This window comes from Acomys minous (genome assembly GCF_964271855.1).
Source record: "Acomys minous genome assembly, chromosome: 1".
NCBI classification, from domain to species: domain Eukaryota; kingdom Metazoa; phylum Chordata; class Mammalia; order Rodentia; family Muridae; genus Acomys; species Acomys minous.
The window spans coordinates 151,918,394-151,942,956 of NC_140483.1; the positions used below are offsets into that span (position 1 = coordinate 151,918,394).

General features: G+C 45.8%; 1 protein-coding gene across 1 annotated transcript in view; it reads right to left on the reverse strand.

Annotated features, from left to right (window-relative positions):
- The window catches only part of PTPN3 (protein tyrosine phosphatase non-receptor type 3), a 154,321-nt gene extending 132,314 nt beyond the window's left edge, over positions 1-22,007 (reverse strand). The window contains exon 1 of the mRNA XM_084776069.1: positions 21,796-22,007. Coding sequence (XP_084632195.1) covers positions 21,796-21,844 — 49 coding nt within the window. The 5' untranslated portion in view covers positions 21,845-22,007. The remainder of the gene's footprint in view (positions 1-21,795) is intronic.
- Positions 22,008-24,563: the final 2,556 nt, after the last annotated feature.

The following is a 24,563-nucleotide window of genomic DNA, read 5'->3' on the forward strand; positions in this document are numbered from 1 at the left end:
CCCCTATGCCAAGGTACATAAATTTTAAAAAATAAAAAAAAAAAAAGAAAAGAAAATAGCAATATGCCATGTGCTGTTCTAGGTCCCGGGGAATCCATGGAAGACCTTGGCTTCATGGAGTTTATATGTGAGGGGAGGAGAAGAATGAAGGCATTGGTATCTGCTCTTAAGAGGACCATGCCACTAGAGCTCAGCCTTAAGAATGAGGGAAGGGTCCGTTGTCCTGTGTCCTCTATAACCATGCTCTGTGCCATGTGGACATCCTTCTGCTTGACTTTGGGCTTGGCCTTGAGACTAGTGTGGGCATGTTAGAAGACTGAGTGCCAGTGGGGACTGGGATGGTCTTCTGTGGTTGTGTTCATCATGTGTAGTTTCACTTCCATGGCAGAAAGATTACCCCAGGTGACGCTAGGCCCCAGGGGAAGGTGAAAGATACGAAGCACAACTAAACTGCAAACAAATGGTTGTTTCGTGATGTTGAATTTGGGGAGTGGTTTCTTATTCAGCATTAACACACGGGGTGACTGATACAAAGGGGAGTAATTCTCTCTTCTGAGAGACCTACATGACAGCCCTGATTTGGAAGGACAGCACCCAGGAGTCCTGAGTGTTTATTATTATTATTATTATTATTATTATTATTATTATTATTATTATTATTATTATTATTTTATTATGTATACACACATGAGTGTGGGTGTCCTCAGAGGCTAGTGAGTGGATCCCCTGCACCTCCATGAGCAACCATGGAGCATTTACTCCATGGATGGATGGGAACTGAACTCCGGTTCTCTGCAAGAGGGTACTCACTCAGCCATTGCCCCTCTCTCCAGCATAACGTTGTTCTTGATCGATACACGGGTACAGAACGGAGCGGGGGCAGCACTAACTGGTAAACTCTTTTAGTTGTAAAAACCTGACTTCACTCCTGTTAAATTAATGAGTTTAATGAGACAGTTTGTCCTGCATCTTCTCTGGGACAATGCCTTCCCATATAAAAAGTTGACAATTAATTTGGTTTATCTGTCCTCTTACCACTCACTTACTTATGGTGTTTAGATGATACTGTATGCATCAGGATGGAGAGGCAGATGGGACAGGAACCCATCCACATGTGGCCCGAGCCTTTGCTCTGAACCCTCTTATGGCTTCTACCCTGGGTTTCTTTGGCTTACGTTTGGGTCCAACCACTGAGAGGCAACATCAAGATACAGGAGAGTGGAGAAGGGAGAGTGGGGGATGGATTTTGCTTTGCCCCGCCCACTGGCTGTCTTTTGGCAGGTGGCTGCATCCTGTCCTCAACTCCTCCCAAAGTCTGCAGCCTGCCAGGTTTTTCCCTGGGCCCCCTTCCTTTGCCCCTTTAAGTCTGGGAGCGGTAACTGCTCCCCGTGCCTGCAGATGTCTGCATACTTTCTCATCTTTATTTCCTTTAACCTGTCCGGCCTTCTCTCAGCAATCTCTCCATGACACACTCTCCAATTACCCACTTTGAGTGTGCCCTGTGCTTTCTGCAAAGACAGGAAAACAAAAACAGTGCCTGGAAAGGTCAATAACTCTGGGCACAGAGCAGCTCAGTTCAATTCAATTGAGCAAACATTGACTGAGTGAGGTCCTCACCACCAGGCTCAGTGCCAGGAACTGGAGACAGAGAAAACACAGACACAGAACCCACTTGCAGGGACCCAGCTACGGCTTCCTGGGAGGCTGGATACTGGGAGAGCATGGGGGAGGGGCACTCAGCCGAGCAGTGGAAGAACTAGGGTACCATTTTCTCTCCCTTGGTGGGCAAGGTAGGGTGAAACCGGGTCTGGAGCTGTAGGGTACTTCCTCCTCTAAGCCACCAGTGTCGGTTGGGTAACGCCCCCCCCACCCCCCTTCCAGCTTTCATAATTTTGGCTTCTTTTCTTTTCAAGGAGCCCTAAATCCACTGGCCTACTTAGCTAGACCCCACTGGCTCCCAGTAAGGGGGCATCTGGGAGAAAACAGAGAAGGGCCTGGCATCATGGGCCTGGGAGCCCTAAGGTAAAAGTTCTATCTGATATGTGCCCTGCATGGTCCTCTGGGATTTCTGATTCTAGGTGTTACCTCTGCTGACATAGGGAGGGTAAACCTGGCAAATTCTGTGTCCCTTAACACAGATTTCCCATACTCCAGTGAAAAAGAAAATACCCTCTGAGTTGTGTTCTTACCAGCACTTTCTTTTTCTATCTTATTTACAGACCTGGGGGTTGAACCCAGAGATCTGAGCATGCCAGGTAAATACCACGGAGCAACATCCCGTCCCCATCCCCACCCTCCTTTTTGAGATAAGGTTTCACTAAGCAGTTGAGGCTGGCCTAGAACATGTGATCCCTCTGACTCAGCCCCTAGAGTAGCCGGAATGACATGTCTGCTGCACAAGCGCTTCTTTCTAATATGGCCCTTGATAATTTGTTACGACTTTGAGCTGATCCAGCGCCCTTAGTTGCTAGACTCCTGGGCATTTGAGTCTGCTCCACTTGTCCATTTCTTTCTGGGACCCAGCACCGTTCCTGAAGCATGTACTAAGACAGCAGAAAATGTCTGTTTTGCTGAACTGAAACAATGCATTTCAGCAGTAGAAGTAGTAGGGATAACAATGATGTCATGAGCCTTGTTTGAAGAATGAGGTGACTGGGTTGGAACAGAGAAGGGACTTGTGTCATTTACGACAGAGCTAGCTAGGACTTGGTACCAAGGACCATGGGGGCTGAGCTGTCAGCAAGAACACAGCTTGATGGACCCCATGCTCCTTGCCAGGGACTGTTTGGAACAAGTTTTCATCGGTTCTCCCAGCTCTGCTGACAGTCTTGGAGGTATCCACGTGACCATTACCAGATGTTACAGTCAGGCACCCACAGACTTGAAAAGAATGTGTCTGTGATCACACCAGGGAGAGGCAGAACTTACATTCAAACCGAGACACCCGTGCTTTGAGCCATCAGCTTCACTCAGTGGCAGGAGGAAAGGCCAGTCCTATTTTATTTATAAGATATTTATACTTAAATATGCCTCTATACCATGGCTCATTTTCTCTACATCACCTCTTCAAGAAAAGGGGGGGGGGGGGAAAGAAAATGTAAAAAGATATGTGTGAAACATCTGGATTTTAGGAATTGAGGTTTTTGGAAAATTGAGAGCAGTGCAGAGTAGATTGAATGAGCCTGGTGCACCGGGAGCTCTCTGCTCCTGAAGAGCCGCATGACTGTCACCATGTCCTTAGCCTGTTTGGGCTTCATGTGCTTCCTTACCTCTTTCCAGAGAACTTTTCATGAAATGGAATTTTTTTTTTTTAAGGTGGGGGTGGTGGTAGTGATGGGGTACGTAATATTAACTCCAAGCACAAGTCTTTGGCGCCCTCTGCTGTTCAACTGCAGCACAGTCGGTCTGATTTGTTGGCCTCTCTCAAAAGCAGGGGCTACAGCTTTCTATTTATTTTTTAATTCTTTTAAAAATGCCTAAAATAAGCTGTGAGCTACCAAGTTCGTCCACGGAAGTCCATACTGTAACAAAAAGAAGGCCAGTTCTCTTCCATCCCACCAGACTTGGAAGTCCTGTTGTTCTCGCCCACACAATTTCAATTATTTTCCTAAGTGTTGCCTCCTGACTGTGGCAGAACACACCCTCTCCACCCCAGCCCGGCACCACACCGTCACTACAGTCACCACGCTGTGTGCCAACTGCCCTTGGACATGTCTAGTCTTTTAAGCTCAAAGCCTGGTGTCGCTTGCCTTTGCATTCTCCCCCTGTCACCGTGTACAGCAGAGGACAGCAACCCTCCAAGCAAGTTAACTCAAAGGACGATGACCAGATGGAAGAACAGATGAACCAGAGAAGACTTAGTGAGCTGAAGCAGGCTTGGGGGGTGAATGGAGCTGTGAGGGGTGAAGGGTGGGGTGTGTTCTGAGTGTGGACACTTCCTATAGAGGAAATTTTCTGGATCCAAACTTTTGAGGTTCAGGGGATCACAGGGGGCAGATGGAGGACTTTTGGGTATGCAGCTTCTCACACAGGTGTGCCCACCTTGCAAAGATGCTGCACTCAGAAGTGCACTTGGGGTTTACGTGTTGCTCTCCAATAAATGTGTACTTGAATGGAGCTCCAGAGGCATTTGGCCATCCATAGCTTGGTCAAGCATTTTTTTCCTGGTGTCCTCAGATTCTATCAAGGTTAATCTGCACCATGGCAGACGTGATCATCCTGGATTACAGATCCATCCTTCATCCCTGAAACTTACTTACAAGGGCAGGGCCAGGCTGTTCAGTTTCTTTGAAGGTGTTTCCCACATTTGCTATCTTAAGAAAAAGGTAGGTGTGTGTGTGTGTTTGTGTGTGTGTGTGTGTGTGTGTGTGTGTGTCTTTGGTACTGGTCAGAGGTGTCCTGTAAGCTCTCCCTGCAGGTGGATGTAAGATACTAGATCTGGGAATCAAACTTGGATCTCCTAGAGAGCATTACGTGCTCGTAGGTGCTGAGCCATGTCTCTGGCCCCTATCATTTGTCGTCTGAAAGTCTAGCTTCATTGCACATGCCTGGCCAGTGCTCCACCACTGAGTTACGTCCACACCCCCAGGCAGGAGCCAGCCTTTGATCACCCCAAGCCTCTGAAACTGGTCTCTGTCAGAACCATCAGACTTTGCTTTGGTGCTTGAATCTCTTGACTACTCTCCCTTAAAATACTCCAACCTTAGTTTCTAGGAACAATATTCCTGGACTCCTTGGCAGGTACTCCCTCCCCGCTACCCCCTGGAAAGATCCTTAGTTTGAAATGTCGACTGTGCTGTGCTAGGGCTGTTTCATTTCTAAGTCTGCAGATTCTCCCTGGGTGACCTCATCCCCTCTCCTGACCAACCTCATGCTGGTGACTCACCAAGGCTATCTCAACCCATCATTACCGAGCCCTGGGGACCATCTCTCCAGATGACTTTTTGATACCTCGACTGGAACATCTCAGTGGCGGTACACTCAAATGCTCTAGAAGGTTCTCTTCATTTCCCCCACCCTCCCTTTAGAAAGGCTTTTCTCTTCTGCGTTCTTTACTTCAGTGGTGCCTCCCTGGAGCTGGCCTGGCTTCCTGTTCTAGAACAGATTGTTGCAATGCAGTACCGACAGTCCCCCGCCATTTCAACTCAGCCTATTTCTGTCTGCATTGCTTGGACTCGCTTCCTCTATGGGTCTTGCTTTGAGCAAGGGGATGGCCGCATGACGACGTCTCCTAGTAGGCTCTCATGACACTGCTAGGGTCTCTCACTGTGTCTGCCTTGCATTCCTGCCATCCGAGGTAAGACGAGCAAGCTAGAGATGTTATAAGTAGCTGTTGGCCTGCTGCCTGAATCCCTGGATGGGGGAATCCTGGAGCAGGCCTGATCTTGACCTCTAGCCTGGAACCAAGTCCAGCTGAGCGAGCCTAGTGGGCCCACAGGCACATGAATAGGACATGAGTGCACGTGATGTAAGTCGCTAGGACTTCTGTTGGTTGTTGCTCTTCACTTGCCTTGCCCGATCTGCCCATTTCGCCTCCCACATCTGTCTTGGTTCTTCCCGTTCCCATCCTTGCCATCTGTGACCAGCCTTTTCACCGTCTCTTGCTCTGCCTCTAGCAAGGCTTGCCCCTGATGCTGCCATGTTCAGTCTCCTGCTCTCCAGCCTAATCTGCATGCTAGCAGAAGTGATCTTCCTACGTTCCAGTTCACACACACACACACACACACACACACACACACACACACACACACACACACACCGTTGTGGCCCACAAGGTCCTCAGTGCTTTGGAAAGCTCTAGATCTCCATGCTTTTCTCATCACTGCTCTTCTCTGTGTTCTTGAACCACTTTTGGTCCTTTCTGAGCCTCAGTCTCTTTCGTGCTCAGGTCCTTCTGCCGTGTCTTTCACTCTCTACTTGCCCTGGCCAGAGTCATCTCTCTCCCATATCATCTCTCAGGTGTTGACCTGAAATACAGTTCTCTCGAGGAAGTTCCCCATCACTTCCCATGGTCTGGGTGACATTCATTTTCCATTCGCTTGCAGACCTTTGCTTCGTCCGTCTTTCCCATCAGACTTCCACCAAAGCAGGCATGCTATCTAGCCTGGGAAGCAGTCAAATGGGGGCCGCAGTCACTCTCTGAACCCAAGAACGACTTGTTAAATGAGTTTTGTGGAGATAATAATGAATGGGTTCAATAATTTCAAGATGGAAATGAAAATCGAGGAACTCAGATGGAGAAACTGAGGCACAGAGCTAGTTGAGATTGAGGTCCTGGAGGTTGTCTATGGCAGATCTGGAAATAGTGAGTTCTAGGGTCACTGTTTGCAGCCTGGCTTATCTAAGACTAGAGGATACTTTGCCCTCAGCAACACCCCAGAGGGAGTTACTAGATTCTTGGGCCCTCCCTTTGACTCCCTGCCCCCACCCTGGAGCGGCTGATCTCCCACCCCTGCCCCAGAGCAGCTGATTTAGAGTTTTCATTATAATGAAATCCCATGGACTTTGTAGACAAAGATATGACAGTCTCTTTTAGTGACCAAGAGGATGGCTAGCCCATCTTTAAAGTCCCTCTGAGTTTGTGAAAACAGAAAAAGAAAACAAAATAACACCATGGCCAGCTTCTTGCACATTTAGCGCACACTGTAGCTACAAAGTCAGAAGCCCGGGCCCCTCCTGTCTCGTGTTCCAGACAGACTGAAGCCCGGGGTTAGAACGACGGAGGATGAAAGTTCAGCTCCAGCTACGCAGATATGGTGAACTAAAAGGCCGTGAACAAAGAAAGACTTTCAGAGTGTCAGCAGGAAGGCTATTACTGCGCCAGAGGCAACAGATTGCCAGCTGTGCATCTATTAGATTTAAATACTGGAGACTTGGGTGTTTATTTCTACAGATGATTCTTCATTTGCTCCTTATGGTGGTGGTGAAAGTGGCGAACGCATACCCTGGTAACGACATTATAAACCGGCGCCGCCTGTTTGGCAAACACAACCTGTAGCAATGACTGTAACGCGTTTTATCACCCGGGACGGAGTCGTGTCACTTGCAGGAGGTCGTTGTGAAGAAGTGATTCAACAGAAGAGAAAAATTACATGCACGGAAGTGTCTATTATGGCTGAAAGTGGAAAATATTGAAAGCACCAAGTGGACATGGTGCCACGGTGTCTTTATGAAGACATTTCTATACTTACATGCTCAAATTCACCCCTTGGGGTCCAGGGGTTAAGAACATGGTACATAGTTCGTGTAATCAGGGTAAATTTTGAATCAAAGTTTCTGTGGGTGGGTTAGTGTTCTCCTTCCTCATCTAGTTAGAGGGCGTCCTCTGCAGTCAATATGGTCCCTGTTACTAGGAGTCTCTGCCTCCCTACCCCACAATACTGATATGGACTCTGATGCCAGTTTTCTGATTACTTCCCCCTAGCGGGACTTCCTTGCCAGGCCACAGGTGAAGAGGACATACTCAGTCCTCACGTGACTTGAGGAGCTGGGGCGGATGGGAAGGGCGAGGGCTCCTCTTTTCTGAGGAAGGGGAGGGGAAGAGGATGAGGGAGGAAGGGTGGGACCGAGAGGAGGGGAGGGATGGGGCTATGACCAGGATGAATGAAAAAGAGCACAAAAATGAGCAAGGTTCTTGGGTTCTCTCTGTTGACTGTGTGGCTCTGGAGGGATGGAGCTGACAAGAGGATCTACTCGTGGGGTTGCCGGGAAAATCAAATGACTTAATTACATTCATTAAAGGGCTTGTGGTAATGTCTATCCATAGATTTACGTCACTATTTTCAATTCGCAAATGAAACGGTCTGTTACTCCTACCTCATCTGATGTAAGGCTGTCCTTCCCTCCTCAGGGCTTCGTGTCCAGAGATAGATCCAAGACCCTCAGGACATTGCTCCAGCCCTAACAGATAGCAGTCAGTGTAATTTCCCCCAGGTTTAAGGGAGAGAACAAGTGTGTGCTGCACAGCACTGCCCATTCAGCGTGCCCTTGTGGTTGGGATTGGGACAGGTGGTCCAGGCGCCGCTACCCTCCTCTTTCTTTTCTTCTTTTAATTTTACTCTCCATCCCTGTCTGTTAGTCACTCTCTGTCTCTGTCTCTCCTTCTCTCTCTCTCTCTCTCTCTCTCTCTCTCTCTCTCTCTCTCTCTCTGTTGCATGTGACCACAGTGCTTACGTGGCACAGGGGTAAGTTCTTCCCTTCCATCATATGATGTTCTGAGGATAAAACTCAGGTTGTCAGACTTGGCAGCAAGAACTTTTACTGGAGCAGCCATCTTGCCGGTCCCCAGAGTCATTCTGGAATCCCCACTGTCATCACTAGCTTGTGCTCTTTTATGGTAACTTCACCGTACATGCGCCTGGACTGACAGCTCTTAGTATACATATGAGTGCATACACGTAGGCACACACATGCCCAGCCACCTTTAGCTAAGCATCCCTCTCCACTCTGCATCTACTGCCTTACATAGCCACTCTTTCAGGGGACAACCCTACCTGGTCCAATGATAACAGACAGCATCCCTTGAAAGCCTGATGCTCACCAGGTATTTCACTACTTTGGCTTTCCAAACAGTTCTCATCACAATGTACCTTTGATGTAGGTACCACCATTCTTACTGGAGCCAGAGCCTGTGAAAGACACACACACACACACACACACACACACACACACACTCTGTATACATATACAGCTTTGTTTATTTATGTGGGTGGTTATTTTCCTACATGCAAGCACAGTGCCCTCAAAGGACATCAGATCCCCCTGAAACTGGAGTTATAGATGGTGCTGAACTGCCAGATGGGTGCTAAGTATTGAACTTGGGTCCCCTGGAAGAGCATCCAGAGCTCTTAACCACCGTGCCATCTCCAGCCCTGAAAGTCTTACATGTTAAGGAGTCTGATTGAGACACATTCCCCATGCATCAGAACAAGTTCATATTTTAACCAGGTTTGTCCATCTCTAAGTCCACACCTGAATTGTGGCTTTCACTTGCCTTCCCAGGTAGGGATACAAGCAAGATGTTATACTAAATGGCTATACTTCAAAGGCAAAAGTGAGCTTGTACCACCATTGTCAGAATCCTTATTGAGGATGATGTCTGTTGGTGCAAAGCCTTGAGACAATTTGCTGTGCAAAGTGAGAAAACTACCTAGTTTATTCTTATATAGTTGCTTTTGGCCATGTTTTTTGCATGAGTACCACAGTTTTAGTTCTAAAAAATTACCCTCTGCTGGAGAGATGGCTCAGTGCTTATGAGCATATACTAATCTTCCAGAGGACCTGAGTTTGATTCTGAACAGCCATATCACACAGCTCACAACCGTCTGCAACTCCAAAAGTGTTTAGTCTAAAATTTATATGACTGCAAAGACTTAGGACAACAAAAGCTAAAGATGGGTAGTTAAGAGCACCACCACCAGTTAGAAACTTGTTTTTAAAAGCAAACAAACTAAACCTGAGTGTGGTGGTGCATACCTTTAATCCTAGAACTTGGAAGGCCGAGGCCGGTGGATCTCTGTGAGTTTGAGGCCAGTTTGGTCTACAAAGAGAATTCCAGAACAGCATTGGCTACATAGTAAGACCCTGTCTCAAACCAAACCAAACCAAACCAAACCAAACCAAACCAAACCAAACCAAACCAAACACAAACAAGAAACAAACAAACAAACAAACAAAAACCAACAAAGCAAAGCAAAGCAAAGCAAACTAACTGATTATCGTGGTGCCTGCCTTTAATCCCAGGACTTGGGAGGTAGAGTCAGGTGGCTCTCTGTGAGTTTGAGGACATCTGGTATGCATAGTGAGTTCCAGGCTAGACAGAGCTGCAAACTGAGACCCAGCCTAAAGAGTCACCACCAGAAAATCCCTGTCCCCATCCCTGCAAACACCCTAAAGTAATTAAAGCAGGTAGACCACTGAAATCGACTGGAGGGTCCAGCCACAGTCTCACTCATGAGCCACATGTTCTAATAGCAAGCCAGTGGCAGTGCTCATCAGTAAAATGTCGAATGTCATTAAATGAGGTTGAGTCAATTGGGGTTCCAGGAAAAGAGAGAGGTGGGAAGGGAGGAAAGAACTGGATCCTTCAGAACATATACAGACTACATGTCAGATTATAGGGATAAAGACAAAAGCGATTGCTGTAATGAAGATTCTGAGGGGAGGGGCTGGACAGACGGCTCATCAGTTAAGAACACTTGCTGCTCTTGCAGAATGTCTGAGCGCCATTCCCAGAACCCATACCTTTGGGTCACAAATCACCCTTAATCTCAACTTGAGGGGTCACATGCTTCCTTCTGACCTGCACTCAAGTGAACATACCCTGCCCCCCACAATTAAAAATAAAACGAATCTTTAAAAATATTCTAAAATATTCACGTACTTGAGGGTCAGCATCAGCTTTCAAAACAGAATCTAAAGATGCAAAGAAGTACAAACTAACAAAAAGCTTGCTAAGCAATGTCGTTAAAGTCATTTACAGTAATTCAAACAATGATGCCGTCAGGTGTTGGCAAGTATATAGAACGACCTGAATTCTCAGGCACTGGATGGTCTTAACTAAAATCAAGTCCAAACCATGCCAATCAGCATGGACACGAGACATGTTCTTCTGCCTGTACGTACAGAAATATTTGCATCACTTACAAAAGCTAAGTGGGAACAACCCAGATGTTTGTCAACAGCAGTGTGACACTTATCTGTGGAATACCACACTTGATGACAAAGAAAGACAAGCCACTGCTATCACAACAAGGAGGGTGCATGCCACAGACTACTCAGTCTGTGCTTCCATTTATATGAGGCTTTGAACTAGGCATCTGGGCTTGGAGGGAGAGTTATGGGGGCCATTGGCTGGGGAAGGAGCCGTCTGCAAGAATGGATCTGATCTATTCTAAATTTCTTTTTATTTTATTTTCTTTAGAGACAGGGTATCTTTGTGTAGTAGAACACTCAAACTCATGCCCCTCTTCCCTCTAGAACGCTGAGTTGATGGGTGTGGGCTACCATGTCTGGGGCTGGGTTTAGTCATCATTTGGATTCAGGTGCCCACAGTTTACATGTGATCTCCAGGTGTTAGAGTGAATTCCAGTTGCAACTGAGCTCAGGATTGGTGCATGTTGTGTTTGTTAGTCTCTACGATTTCCTTCTAGTCTCTTTCTTCTCCTCTTAAGTGTGAGAATAGAGGATATATTTTCTGATCCTGTTGGTCTGATTGGTTCCACTTCCTCATGTATTAATTCTCTAAGTCACCTTTGGCTGAGGATCTTTTGGACTTTAGAAATCTGTCAAGCTTCTGGGTTAACTCACTCATTATGATAATTTCTAGTTCAATCCATTTGTCCACAAATTTCGGGAATTCCTTGTTTTTAATAGCTGAGTAGTATTCCATAGTGTAAATGTACCACAATTTCTTAGTCCATTCTTCTACTGAGGGACACTTAGGCTGTTTCCATGTTCTGGCTATTATGTATAAAGCAGCTATGAACATGGGTGAGCATATGTCCCTGTTGTGTGGTAGGGCAAAAAGAGACAAATGGTATATACTCACTTATATCAAAACACTAGTCCAAGGGATACGTCCCATGAAAAACTTTACTTACCAAGAAAGTGGGTCAGAGGAGAGGACATCCTATTGAGACTTTAGGCGAGAGTAGCATGGAAGAATGGGGAAATAGTAGGATCCACATGGTCCTGGAAACCTACAAGAAGAACTTTATGACAGGCAGATCTGGGTCCTGGGGTCCTCCTCAAACTAAGGTACCAGCCAAGGAGAATATAGGCAGTAAACTTCAAACCCCTACCAAGACCTAGCTGACGAACAGGATATTCTCCACCGTTGAGTGGAGAGTGAGACCTGACTCTCACATGAACTCTGGTGCCCCTTTTCTGACCACGTCCCCTGGACAGGGAGGCCTGGCAGCACTCAGAGGGAGTTACCAAGAAGAGACTCGATATTCTAAGAGCATATATAGGGAGAGGAAGTTTCCTTCAATCACAGACATAGGGGAGAGGAGAAGGGGGGAAGAGGGAGGGAGGGAGGAATGGGAGGAAACAGGGGAAGGGCTAACAATCAAGATGTAATATGAATAAATTAATTAAAAAAAAAGAACTCTGTCAAGCTTACAATGATGGTGACGCAGTCAGTCACCGCCTTCCTTCACTGTGGGGAGGACGTGTAGGTTCTAGTAGGTGTCTGTTAGTATGGAGAGTCCTAGCTCCCTGAGTGCCCTGTACCTGTACCCTGCACCCTACCTGGGATAGATATTGCATTTTTCTGAGTGGGTAAAGAGGCCGGAGGGCAGGCAAGCTTGGCCGTGCCGGCAGCCCTGGGTTCCGAAGCTTGTGCTTCTTAGAAATCCAAAGTGCTCCTCCTACCCAGGTCATCAAAATCAGAAAGTCTGGGCGGGCCATCAGTCTGCTTTTGCCTGTCTTCTAGTTCCTTGTGGCTAGAGACTGAGAGTGACCGTCCCAGAGAATGCCCCAGTTAACTTCCTGGACAACCACTGAGATTTCTTCATCCCTGTTGGCTGTCAGTCGGCATTTCCCCAGTTTCAGGTAGGCTGCTGGCACACTTTATTTTTTTTTTTTTTAAAACGTAGCCCAGTCTGGTTTGGAGCTCATGATCCTGTTGCCTCGGTGTCCTGAGTGTTGCTGGGATTTATAGGCATGTGCCACCACACCCAGCCTTGCCTTTAAAATGTTTTAATTGTAAAACACAGAGCAAAGAATCTGCCATCCTAACCATCTGTGACTATGCAGGTCAGTTGTGTCTAAATTCATTAGTACACACCCAGCCTGTAAAGTTCATTATTACACACCCGGCTGTAAAGCTCTTCATTTTGCACAGCTGAAGCTCTGTACTCATGAAACAACTTCAAGTCAGGTTTAAAAACATTTTCTTTTGAGACGTAGTTTAGGTTGGCCTTGAACTCCAATCCTTCTACCTTCAGCTCATGTGCGGCGCGGTAGGATCACAGGTGTGTCCCGCCATGCCTGTTCTTATTTTATTTTTGTTTAACTTATTATTTATTTACATTCATTTTTGTTTAACTTGCTATTGTGAGTGTGCACAGGTGTGCACGCGGAGGTCAGAGGGCAACTGTGAGGCGTTGCTTCTGTCCTTCCGCCTTTTACATAGGTCCGGGGATTGAGCTTCGGTTGCCAGGCTTGTGGGGTAAGCCCCGCAGAAGGTGACCTACCGAGCCATCTCACCAGCCCTTTAGTGAGTTTTTTTTTTTATTTTTTCCTGAGGCAGGGTTTCTCTGTGTAGCCTTGGCTTTCCTGAAACTCACTCTGAAGACCAGGGTGTCATGGAACTCAGAGATCTGCCTGCCTCTGCCTCCCAAGTGCTAGGATTAAAGGCTTGTGCCACCGCTGCCTGGCCCTTTGATGGGTTTTTAAAAGCACCTTTTTTCGGGGGTGGAGGGAATTCAAGATTGGTAGATGCATGTGTTTGTGTGACATTTTAAAAACTTCATTATGATAAAATATATGAAACATAACATAAACTGTACGAAATGTACAACTCCAGCCATTTATAAGCAGTTTATATGCACAGTTCTGTGCACCCAAGGCGCTGTGCAACCGGCAACACAAACCAGGCTTCCGGTCTCCCCTCCTCAGACTTCCTGTTTCCTGCTTCTCCCCTCCTCAGCCTGAATTTTGAGATTCTGTGCTTGTCCAACACATCTCCAACCTCTACTCCAGATGCCCAATCGTGTGTGTGTGTGTGTGTGTGTGTGTGTGTGTGTGTGTGTGTGTGTGTGTACACCTTCTTTGAGAGTCTGAAGGTTATTCCATTGTATAAACCTCCTGTCCTTTGGACCTGACAGTTGAGTGTACCCAGTATCCTTTCTTGGGTTAGCTGCTCTTGCACATCTGAGTTGCTCATGTGTTTTCGCCATTGTGAACAATGCTGCTAAGAACAGGGGAACACAAATGTGCTTTCATGTCTCCATTTGCAAATTTTTAGGGGGATAAAAGTAGTCACTAGATCATATGGTGATTCCAGTTTTAGGTGTTTTTTGTTTTGTTTTGTTTGTTTGTTTGGCTTTTTGAGACAGAATTTCTAGGTGTAGGCCTGGCTGTCCTTAAACTCCTTATGTAGTCCAGGCTGGCCTCCATCTTGGAGACCCACTTACCTCTGCCTCCCGAGTGCTGGGAGTCAAGGCGTGCTTTATTATCCCTGGCTACCTGGTTAAGGCTTTTTAAAGGAACTGCTGTGCTGGGTTTTATTGAAGCAGCATCATTTAATATTCTCACATGTGGTGTACAAGGATTCCAATTTTTTTAATGTCTTTTGGCACCAGTTGTTATTTTCTGTTTGTTTTAATGGAACAGTTGCCATGTGTGTGGGTATGTGTACTTGTTTGTGGTGAGAGGGCGCATGTGGTTGATATTAAGTCTTTCTTAGTTGGTCTCCACTTTATTACTTAACATTTTTTTTTTTTTTTGCTTGTTCCTGTATGGGTCTCTCAGTGTATACGCTATGTGAGTATTGGTACCCATGGAAGACAGAAGAGGGTGTCAGATCCCCTGGAGCTAGAGTTAGAGGCAGATGTGAGGCACTCAGGGTGGCAATTAGGAATAGAACTTGGGACTTTTGGGAGAGTAGCAAGAGCTCATCACTGCTCAGCCATCACTTCAACTCCTCCACTTAAGTTTTCCAAACAGGGTCTCTCTTGAGCTTACCTCTTCAGCTAGATTGGCTGGCCAGCGAACTCCAGGCATCATCCTATCTCTGTCACCCCATGCCTGGGGTTACAGCTACGTGCCAGTATAGCTGGCTTTTTATATGGGTTAGGGACATCTGAACCCAGAACTTCCTACTTGCATAGCAAACACTTTCCCTCTGAGCCGTTTCCCCACCAGCCACTGTTTTAATGAATGTAGGCTGTTGTGCCTCTGGACTCCGTAGATTTACTCTTTACTGTGTTGTAGCATTCTTTCACACGCACACACAAAGGTTTTCCATTGTGATGAAGTTGAATGAATATCCGCCCCCCCCCCACCTTTTGTTTTTTATGTCTTATATAAGAAAGCCAAAGTCAAGTCATGAAACCTGGTATTTTCTACTCTGTATACTTCCTCTATACAACCCCTACTAGTATCTGAATATCTGCTACTTATAAGTAACTACCCAGTTCCCTACCCTGCCACTGGGCATGTATGTTTAAAACCTGGCTATTTTGTTATGAATCCAGACTTTAGATTCTGCTGTATAGTAAAAGGCTAAGACAAATGAGGAAGGTGAGAAAAGTGACCATGACAGGCTAGAGTGACAGCTTAGTGGTTAACAGCGCATGCTTCTTTTTCAGAGGACTCCAGTTCCCAGCGCTCATGCCCAGTGGCTCCCAAACACCGAGAACTCAGGCTCGGAGCGACCCAGTGCCTCTTCTGGACTCTGCAAATACATGCCGTGTGTGCAGAACCTCCACCTGCCACCGCCACCCATACACATGATTAAAAATAAACTACAGTTTAAAAAGAAGGGAAGGAAGAAAGGACACGGGTGGGTGGGCAGGGGAACCAGGAACTTCACTCTGGTCATATTGAAAGGGGCCCTGGACCTGACAGAATGGCAGAGGCCCTGGAACCCAGTGACCTTGTTCAAAGCCTTGGTTTGTATTTTGTTCTGCTAGTCCTAGCTGGGTGGGCTTGGCTGGATGCTACAGCTTCCTTATGCTTAGCGTTCACTTTTCCTTATCTTTAAAATGGGAACAATAATGCTCTCGGGTTTTTTTTTTCTTGTAAGAACGAAAGATAATGCATGTAAGCCTCTCGCCCTTAGAAGTTGGGACCTGTAATTGTTAGTTCCATTGTGCATGACAGGTTATCTCCCACCACATCCTCTGTTCAGCCTGGAGCTTGTGAGCATCTTTAGAGACCAGCCTGGACCACCTTCCTCCCTGTATCCCAAACCCTAGCCTAGGACATGGAGGACCCCAGGAGGGTTCGTTTATTGAATGGTTTGAAAAAGAAAAGGAAAAAAAAAAATCCTCCTACGGCCTGACTGAAAATTACAAGGAAGAAAGGACAGAGTGGGGGTGGGGTGGGGGGTGGGGGGTAGGGGAACTAGGAACGTCACTCTGGTCATCCTGAAAGGAGCCCTGGGGCTGACAGGATGGCAGAATGTGCTCACAGTGCACATTCACAGTCAGAAGGGTTCAAGAACTCACTTGCATTTTTGCTCTTTAAGCACACAGGCAACCTTCCATATTGACAGGGCATTGGTTCCAGGACCCGTCCAGACACCCAGCTCCTGAGTGTTCAAGTCCCTCACACACAGTGCTTTAGTACATGCATGTGACATATGCGGTGCTCCTCTGTACTCCAACCACATAGATAGAATACCTAACACACGGCCAGTGCTGTGTTAACACCCTGAGGTGTGGCTTCAAAACTAATACAAGGGGGAAGTCTGTTAGTGGCCAGTATAGTTGCATACTTTTCCTGAATACTTTTGACTGGTCGTTGAGTCTGCAGACACAGACGGAGCCTTAGGACCCTGCTAATGGGAAACCTGTGGCCAGTAAGCTGTGGTTACGGCGGGTCCCTGTGTTTTCCTCTATGTCATGGGTGGCAGATGCTCTTCCCTCCTCTTCATGGCTCTGTCATCTTTTCACTTTCCAAATGAGGCTGAGTCTGTGCCTGAGGATGTGCTTTGGCAAAGATTTTTGTGGTACTGGAAGCCAGGTGCCTAGAAGTTCAGGTTTTGTCACTGAGTATGCATAAAAACCCATTGGGCCTTGGTTTTCTCTTTGAGTGGTTGATTTTTCTCACACAATATGGGGAAGCTGGTAGACAAAACCACCATTATGAGACTAGGGTCTGGATTCCACCTGCACATTGACTCAGTTGATTCTATTAGGACATATTGAGGGCAGATCAAAGTTTTACTCTCTCTTCATCCAGAAAATTATAAAAGAAATTATTTTACTTATTTATATGTGCACCTCTTTTGCTGTGTGTATGCACATATGTGTGCAGGTAACCACGGAGGCCAGAAGAGGGCGTCAGATTCCCTACGGCTGGAATTATAGGCAGTTGTGAGTAGCTCAGTGTGGGTGCCAGGAACCCAGTCTTCTGAAAGGAGCAAGGGCTCTTAACAGTTGTAGCCTCTCTCCAGCCTCTTGTTCAGTTTTGACTCTGTATAAACAACTATTCTAACTGGTGATTTTTTTTTTCTTTTGTGACAGGATTTATTGTGTAGCTTTGGCTGTCCTGGATTCACTTTGCAGACCAATCTGGCCTTGAACTCACAGAGATCTGCCTGCCTATGCTTTCCTGACTGCTGGGATTATAGGTGCTCAGTTCTAACTGGTGATTTTTAACAAAGCCAGTGTGTATGATTTTCAATATGCAAATGCGACCCAACTTGACATGTTAACTTTGCATCTGAGCTCTTCTGCCAAGCCTATTTTCTGACTGCAGTTTGTTCTCATCAAAAATAGGTTTGCTGTTTTGGTGAGGTGTTTGTGCCGGGACACGCTTTTTTTTTTTTTTTTTTTTTTTTTTTTTTTTTTTTTTTTTTTATGAGTAATCTACACAGGAAGAGGAAGTAGGTTAATTTGGATGCCAAAGCTGGTAGGATGTGCAAAACGATGGGCTTATGCTGTTTTAAAAATCAGTTTGGAAAGTTCTTTTCCCCTCCGCCCTAGCTAGTATCTCTGAATTTGAATTTGGCAGAGGGTGTTTCTAGTTACTTAGCTGAAAAATGATCTGGCAGGGGTTTTATATCTAGAGTGTTCTTTGTGATCTGTCACTGGGCCAGCGGCCTTCATGTATTGCTTCCATGAATCTGTCTTCTTACTTGTCAGCCCTCTACTCAAATGTTCAGGGCAAACCACAGATCTGACCAAGTCATCCTCTTACTTGAAGGACTTTATTGGCTGTTCCTCTGCCCCTAAGATCAAACCCAAAGTCTTTCTGGCTTGAAAAGAACTGATCCTCTTTTGATGCTAGCAGTTAGCATCCACACTCCCCACAGCTTCTTTAGAACCCCTCTCTCTTTTGCCCATTTTTTTCTTTTTTTCTTTCCAATTGGAATAAAAATTCATATATCCTAGAACTAACCATGTGTCTTAGGGTTCCTGCTGCTGTGATGAAACACCATGACCAAAGCAACTTAGGGAGGAAAAGGTTTACTTGGCTATGGCTTCCACTTCTCTGTTCATCATCAAAGGAAGTCAGGACAGGAACTTCAACAAAGGCAGCAACCTGGAGGCTGGTGCTGATGCAGAGGCCATAGAGTACAGTAGTAACTGGCTTGCTCTTCATGGCTTCGTCCACCTACTTTCTTATAGAACCCAGGACCACCAGCCCACCATATCACCAATGAGAAAAATGACCCCCAGGCTTGCCTTAGGGAGGTATTTTTTTTTTCAGTTGAGGCCTTCTCCTCTCCAATGACTCTAGCTTGTGCCAAGTTGACATTAAAGTGGGTAGCATAGTGTCAGATGAATCCATTCTCTGGCATTTAGTTCATTTGCAGTACTTTTCTGTCACCCTGAGAGGGTCTAGAATCCATTAGGGGACCAGCATCTGTTTGTGACGGAGTTTTAGTCTGAGCTAACTGAGCTGTGAAGACCCCTCCTCAATGTGGGTTGGGGGCTAGGGCTGAATAAAAAAGAATTGAGTTACGTGTCAACATCCATTGTTCTCCGTCTTGCCGCCATGTCCTTCAAGCCATGACGCGCTAGACCCCAGAGCTGTGAGCCAAGGCAGCAAACCCTTTCCTCCCTCAAGTACTATTTTGTCACAGCAAAAAGTGTTAATATAACTGCAGTCTAGTTTCTGGAGAGTTTCATCACCCTCAAAAGAAATCATGTTCTAAGAAACACCCCTCCCCCGCCCCCCAGTCTGTCTCCCAGCAGTAAGTAATTTATGTTCGGCCTATGAGTTTACCTGTTCTGGACACTGCGTATACATGGAATCATATGTGCTGTTCAGACTTTTGAGTCTGGGCTCTGTTGCTTAGCCTAAGGTTTTCAAAGTTCATCCACTTGGTTGCAGGTCGCAGAGCCCTGTTCTCTCAATGGTCGAGTGATGTACCTCTGCATCGACAGTTCACATCTGACTTATCCATCGACCCACCAGTGGGTATTTGGGTTATCCTTATCTTTTGGCTAGTTTGAGTGCATGTACATCCACGTGTGTTTGAGCATCCATGTTATATTCTTTGAGATATAATGTATATCTATCCCTGGCCTTGCTGGCTCAGAGGGTAATTCTCTAGCCACGTCATGAAAGACCTACCAGACTATTTGCTTCTCTTCCCTGTTCCCACAACAGTATATTCAAGAGAATGTATGTCGTAGTAAACTAAGGAGATGTCTTTAGTAGTAACAGATTGTATAGATATTTGGGGACTGGGATTGAATCGGGAATTCATGTGTCAACCTCTAGTACCTGGTACAAGGGGCTTCACAAACAAGATGTTCAATAATTGCTTGTGGGATTGGATTGGCTCTAGGTGTGTGTGTGTGTGTGTGTGTGTGTGTGTGTGTGTGTGTGTGTAATCCATAGTTCAAACTCAGGAGCCATCTCCTTTTCTGTTTTGGAGACAAGGTCTCTCACTGGCCAGGACTTAGGCTACGTTGGCTGCCCATTGAGCCCAGGAATCTGCCTGTCTCAGCCTTGCCGTCCCTGGGATTAAAAACATGCACTGCCATGAGAATTTACAGAAAATGTGTTTTGTGGAGACCTGGTCTGTTCTTCACTACTTACATGGCGAGCACTTCAATAGTGGGGCTATCTCCCCAGCTCACCAACAGTTTGATCTTTGAGGAAGAGGTGGGGAGCCTTTGTGGGGAGGCTTTAGAATTTGAGAGATAACCCAGGTAGGAAGAGGGAGCAAGTTTGTCCGAGACAACCTCTCCTACTCCTTTGAACAAAGAGAAAGCAAGACCTTTGTGGACGCGTTAGTTACCATGCTCCTAAGCTTTTACTATTGGTTTGCCTTTAGCTCATAATTCTCTGGGGAGTCACATTCTTCTGTCAAATGAAAAGATGAGATATTTCAGTGACACATTGCTCCTTTTTGTTGCTTTATACAGTAGAAACATGACTGGAGAAATATGAACTGAGGCTAAAGAGATGGCTCAGGGACCAGGAGCAGTTGTTGCTCTTGCAGAGACATCGGGCTGGTTCATGACTCTCTGTAGCTCTGGTTCCAGGGCACTGATAACGTTCTTTGGAACTCCAAGGGCACAGGGCACGCGTGTGGGGCATATACACACATGTAGGCAAAACACTCATATATATAAAATAATAGAAATAAATAAAAAATTCAAGAAAACACGAAGTCTTAGGTGAAAGCCTTGCGAGGCTGCAAAGTGTACTTGATGGGGAGAGAGGGGAGGTGAGGGGAGAGGGGAGGCAGGGCAGGGGCGTGAGCTTGGCCTGATTCTTTGCATCCTGCGAACTTCACCAAAACTCTGAGACTTTGAGTCCCCTGTGTATTCTGAGCCTTTCAAAGATGAAGAAAGCTAATAGACACAGGTTTATATTGTTCTTCAGGAATACATTTTTGAAGCAGTACAGGGCTCTTTAAGATTGAAATAGCAGGGATGGAGAGATGGCTCAGCGGTTGACAATACTGGCTGTTCTTCCAAAGGACCCGAGTTCAGTTCCCAGCACCCACATGGAGGCTTACAATCATCTATGACTCCAGGTCCAGGGCAATCTATCGCCTTCTTCTGGCTTCTTTAAGCATCAAGCACACAGGTACACATACATACGTGCAGGCAACACATTCATGCACATAAAACAAATATATATATATATTAAAAAAGATTTAAATAGCAAATAAAGAGCTGAGAGTGTGGCTCAGTGGCACATGTAGGGCTGGCCTTGCATGCGTGAGGCCCCAAGTTCCATCCCAACACTGAGGAGTAAATAAATTATATATATATAAAATTTATATATGTATATATAATATTGTATATATGTGTGTGTGCGTGTGCGTGCAGAGCAGAATCAGAAAGCTGTCTTGAAATATAGCGAGAAATAATTGTTCTTGGCTAGGAAGGGAGTTCTCTACCCCTTCTTCAACTTTTTATATTAAAAATGGAAAGAACTACAAAACATCTTTTACTAAGAACTGAATGGATTCCTGACCCATGAGAGCATTTCCTGTGAAAATACCCGACTGTACCACGGCTCAGCACAGGAGTGGGCAGGCCCTGTCTTGTCCTGTGCCTGGTTCCTTTGCTGTCTCTGTCTCTCCTGACATTGTCTCTCTGCTCCTGAGTAAGGGCTTAGCAGAGTCCCCACTCTACCCTAATCCACCCCAGTAGTCTCTGACCCTCCGCAGTGGCCGCTGCTGACCTTTCACTTCCCCTGGCCTGATTGGCTTCTTGACTCCCACTGATGGGCATGGACGAGGCCATTTCTGGAATGATCCTGCCTGAACCTCAAACTCTCCTCTGTTTATTCAGCTTTAGAAACAGGAGCCGTCGCAGACACACAGATGTCTGAATTACCACCAACGTGGCAAATAGCGCTGGTGGTTACAGAGTGAACACAGTTCCTAGTCCACTGTTAGCCTTCCTTTTTAAAATTTTTGTGGGGGCTCTTCCAGGATGCAGTCCTGCAACTTTTATTTTTTAAAAGTCAGCTCTTGAGCCCTGGCTCTGCCTTTTCACAAGAGCGCCCGATGATGAAAACAGAGATTCCAAGATTAATTAATATCCCTTAGATTTTACTTCCTCAGCATTGGCTTTCCCCTTCAAAATGGGAACAAACGAAGAACACACACTACCCCCATTCCCTTCACTTCTCAAGGGGACTCACGGTTGTCCTCAGGCGGCCCACGTGGCGGCAACCCCTCTTGCTCCACCATGCTGCTGTTGGCCCGCTGATGATTAGAAAGCTGTAATCCTTTAACTGGCACCTCAGAAAAGCTCCCGTCCGTCCTGCAAACCCCGGGAGCCGGCTCAGAAGTCTCGCCTCCATCGGCTTCCAAGCACCAAATGTTAAAGGATTATTTTCTTCTGGGTAAACCTGTGAAACAGGTCTCAGGGCTCCAGCTTGTGTGTCAGAGTTTTTAATTGATTCTTCACCAGGTCTATCCACCCCATAATAGTAGTGCTGTGCGTAGGACATGTTTTACAGGAATAGTCACCCGGAGCTTAATTTGTTGTCGCATAGCAGACAGACTGTTTCACAATGCAAATAAATTTGTCTTGCGCCCTGATGATTGTGCTCGAGGGAGAGCGCTTTACTGAGCTAAGTGCAGCCAGTGAGGTCGGCGCCATGTGACCTCTGCTTCTTGCCAGTCCTGAGGAAAGAACAGTTCAGTAGAAAAGAGCAGTGCTAGGGGTCTAGGCCACCAGACAGGGGTGATCTAACATAAAGCACCATATATGCTCTCTTGTTTAATCTTCCTGATAACATCTGTTTGTTTGCTTTTCGAGACAGAGTTTCTCTGTGTAGCCTATGCTGTCCTGGACTCTTTGTAGACCCCCTTGAACTCACAGGGATCCACTTGCTTCTGCCTCCCCAAGTGCTGGGGTTACAGACATGTATTACCACACCTGGCTTCCTGAGAACATTGTAAAGAGGGCAGAATGGCCCATTTATTTTATTTTATTTTTTAATTTTTAAAAATTATTTTATTTTTGTATATATACATTTATATTATTACACATATATACAATAGATTACCTATGGCAAGAAGAACCGGGACACAATCAGGAATTATGTAACTGTTACATCCTTAGTGTTTTGGCTATTTGTATTTGACAGCAAGACATCTTTCCTATCTTGGTGCATCTAAATTTCTGAATGTAAATCAATCTCCATCACATATTGTCATTATCAACTTAGAACAGCTATCTAGACCTAAAAGCATCTTAATCCCTAAACAGTTAAGCTTCATTGTAAAACTAAGCTACCTGGTCTTCAACTCCCTCAGAGACTTGAGAAGGAGTAAACTTGATTATCTGAGTATGCTGGGAGTGCAGGATAGTAGCTTTCCAAATGAAAAAATGGCAGAGACAGTTTTCTACCTGAATAGTCACCCAAAACTCTCTATAACATTGGAGCATCTTCTTCAGCCTTCTGGCCCAATATATCTGACAGACATATTTGTGAGGCAGGAACTAGTGAGGACTTGTTTACCCTGTCTTGGCAGAGTTTGGAGGATGGCCCATTTTAGAAGTAAGAATACTGACACCCAAAGAGGTTCATGCCTTGTTCAAGGAAACACAGCTAGTAAGTGGCCAGTAAGGCTAAATAGCAGATGCTCTAGTTAGTAATCACCACAGTCCTTGGCCAGTAACTAAGATTATGCCATAAGTCCTGGCTTTTCACATGGGTGTTGGGGGTGGGGCTGTGGCCTCCCACTTACTTTCTCTGCAGCTAAAGGTCTATTGCAACCTTTCTAATTTCCTGTGTATTTCCTCTACCAATTGCTGAGAAAGAAACACCGACTGAGCATTTATCTATTTCTCACGTTTCATACATTTTAGAGACTTTAAACATTTTATGTGTATGGGTGTGTTTTTTGTTGTTGTTTTTTGTCTGTGTGTATGTACATGGACCATGTGCCTACAGTGCCCTAGGAGGCCAGAAGAGGGCATAAGACCCCCTTGAATTGAAGTTACAAATAGACATGAGCCACCATGAAGATGCTAGGAATTGAACTGGTCATTTGGAATGTTGAGTAAATGATGCAAACTAACTTTTAAATGGGCAGCATCATACTAAAAAATTTACAATTTTGTACCCAGGACCTCACTAGACCTTCTCCCCTTTATAAGGGCTAAATGGGCTATCCCCATGTGACTTATAAAACAATCCTGAGTCGGTGGCCTTGCCTAGGCATTGTTATGTGGTAAGCAATGAAAAATAATCTGAATTTTTATTCCTGTAACTAAGAAAAGTCCTGAAAGAAATATATCCGTGATAGAGCAGATCCTTCTTTCAGGATGCTGTCATGTCCTGTCCCCCTTTCTTCCCATTTGTTCTATCCATCCATCTATCCATCTTCTCACCTACCTACCAACCATCCATCCATCCACCTGCCCACTCACCTACCCACCTACCCATCCATCCATCCACCTGTCCACCCACCTACCCAGCTACCCATCCATCCACCTGTCCACCCACCTACCCAGCTACCCATCCATCCATCCACCTGTCCACCCACCTACCCACCTGCCCATCCATCCATCCACCCACCTGCTCACCTAGCCATCCATCCATCCACCTACCTACCCATCCATCCATCCATCCATCCATCCATCCATCTATCCATCCATCTACCTACCCATCTACACATCTATCCATTCTTCCATCCATCCACCCACCCATTCATCCATCTACCTGTGTATGTATGTATGTATGTATGTATGTATGTATGTATGTATGTATATCTCTCTTATCTAATCTAGCTACCCATCCATTCTTATCTGTTTATCCATCTTTCACATATTTATCATCCATCTCCTCACTTGCCTTTCTCACATTTACTCTTCCCTTAGTCTAACTAAAATCCTAAATCTCTCAAACTGACATAGTATAGTGTTTAAAAAATAAATATTCTCAATTCCTTCCCA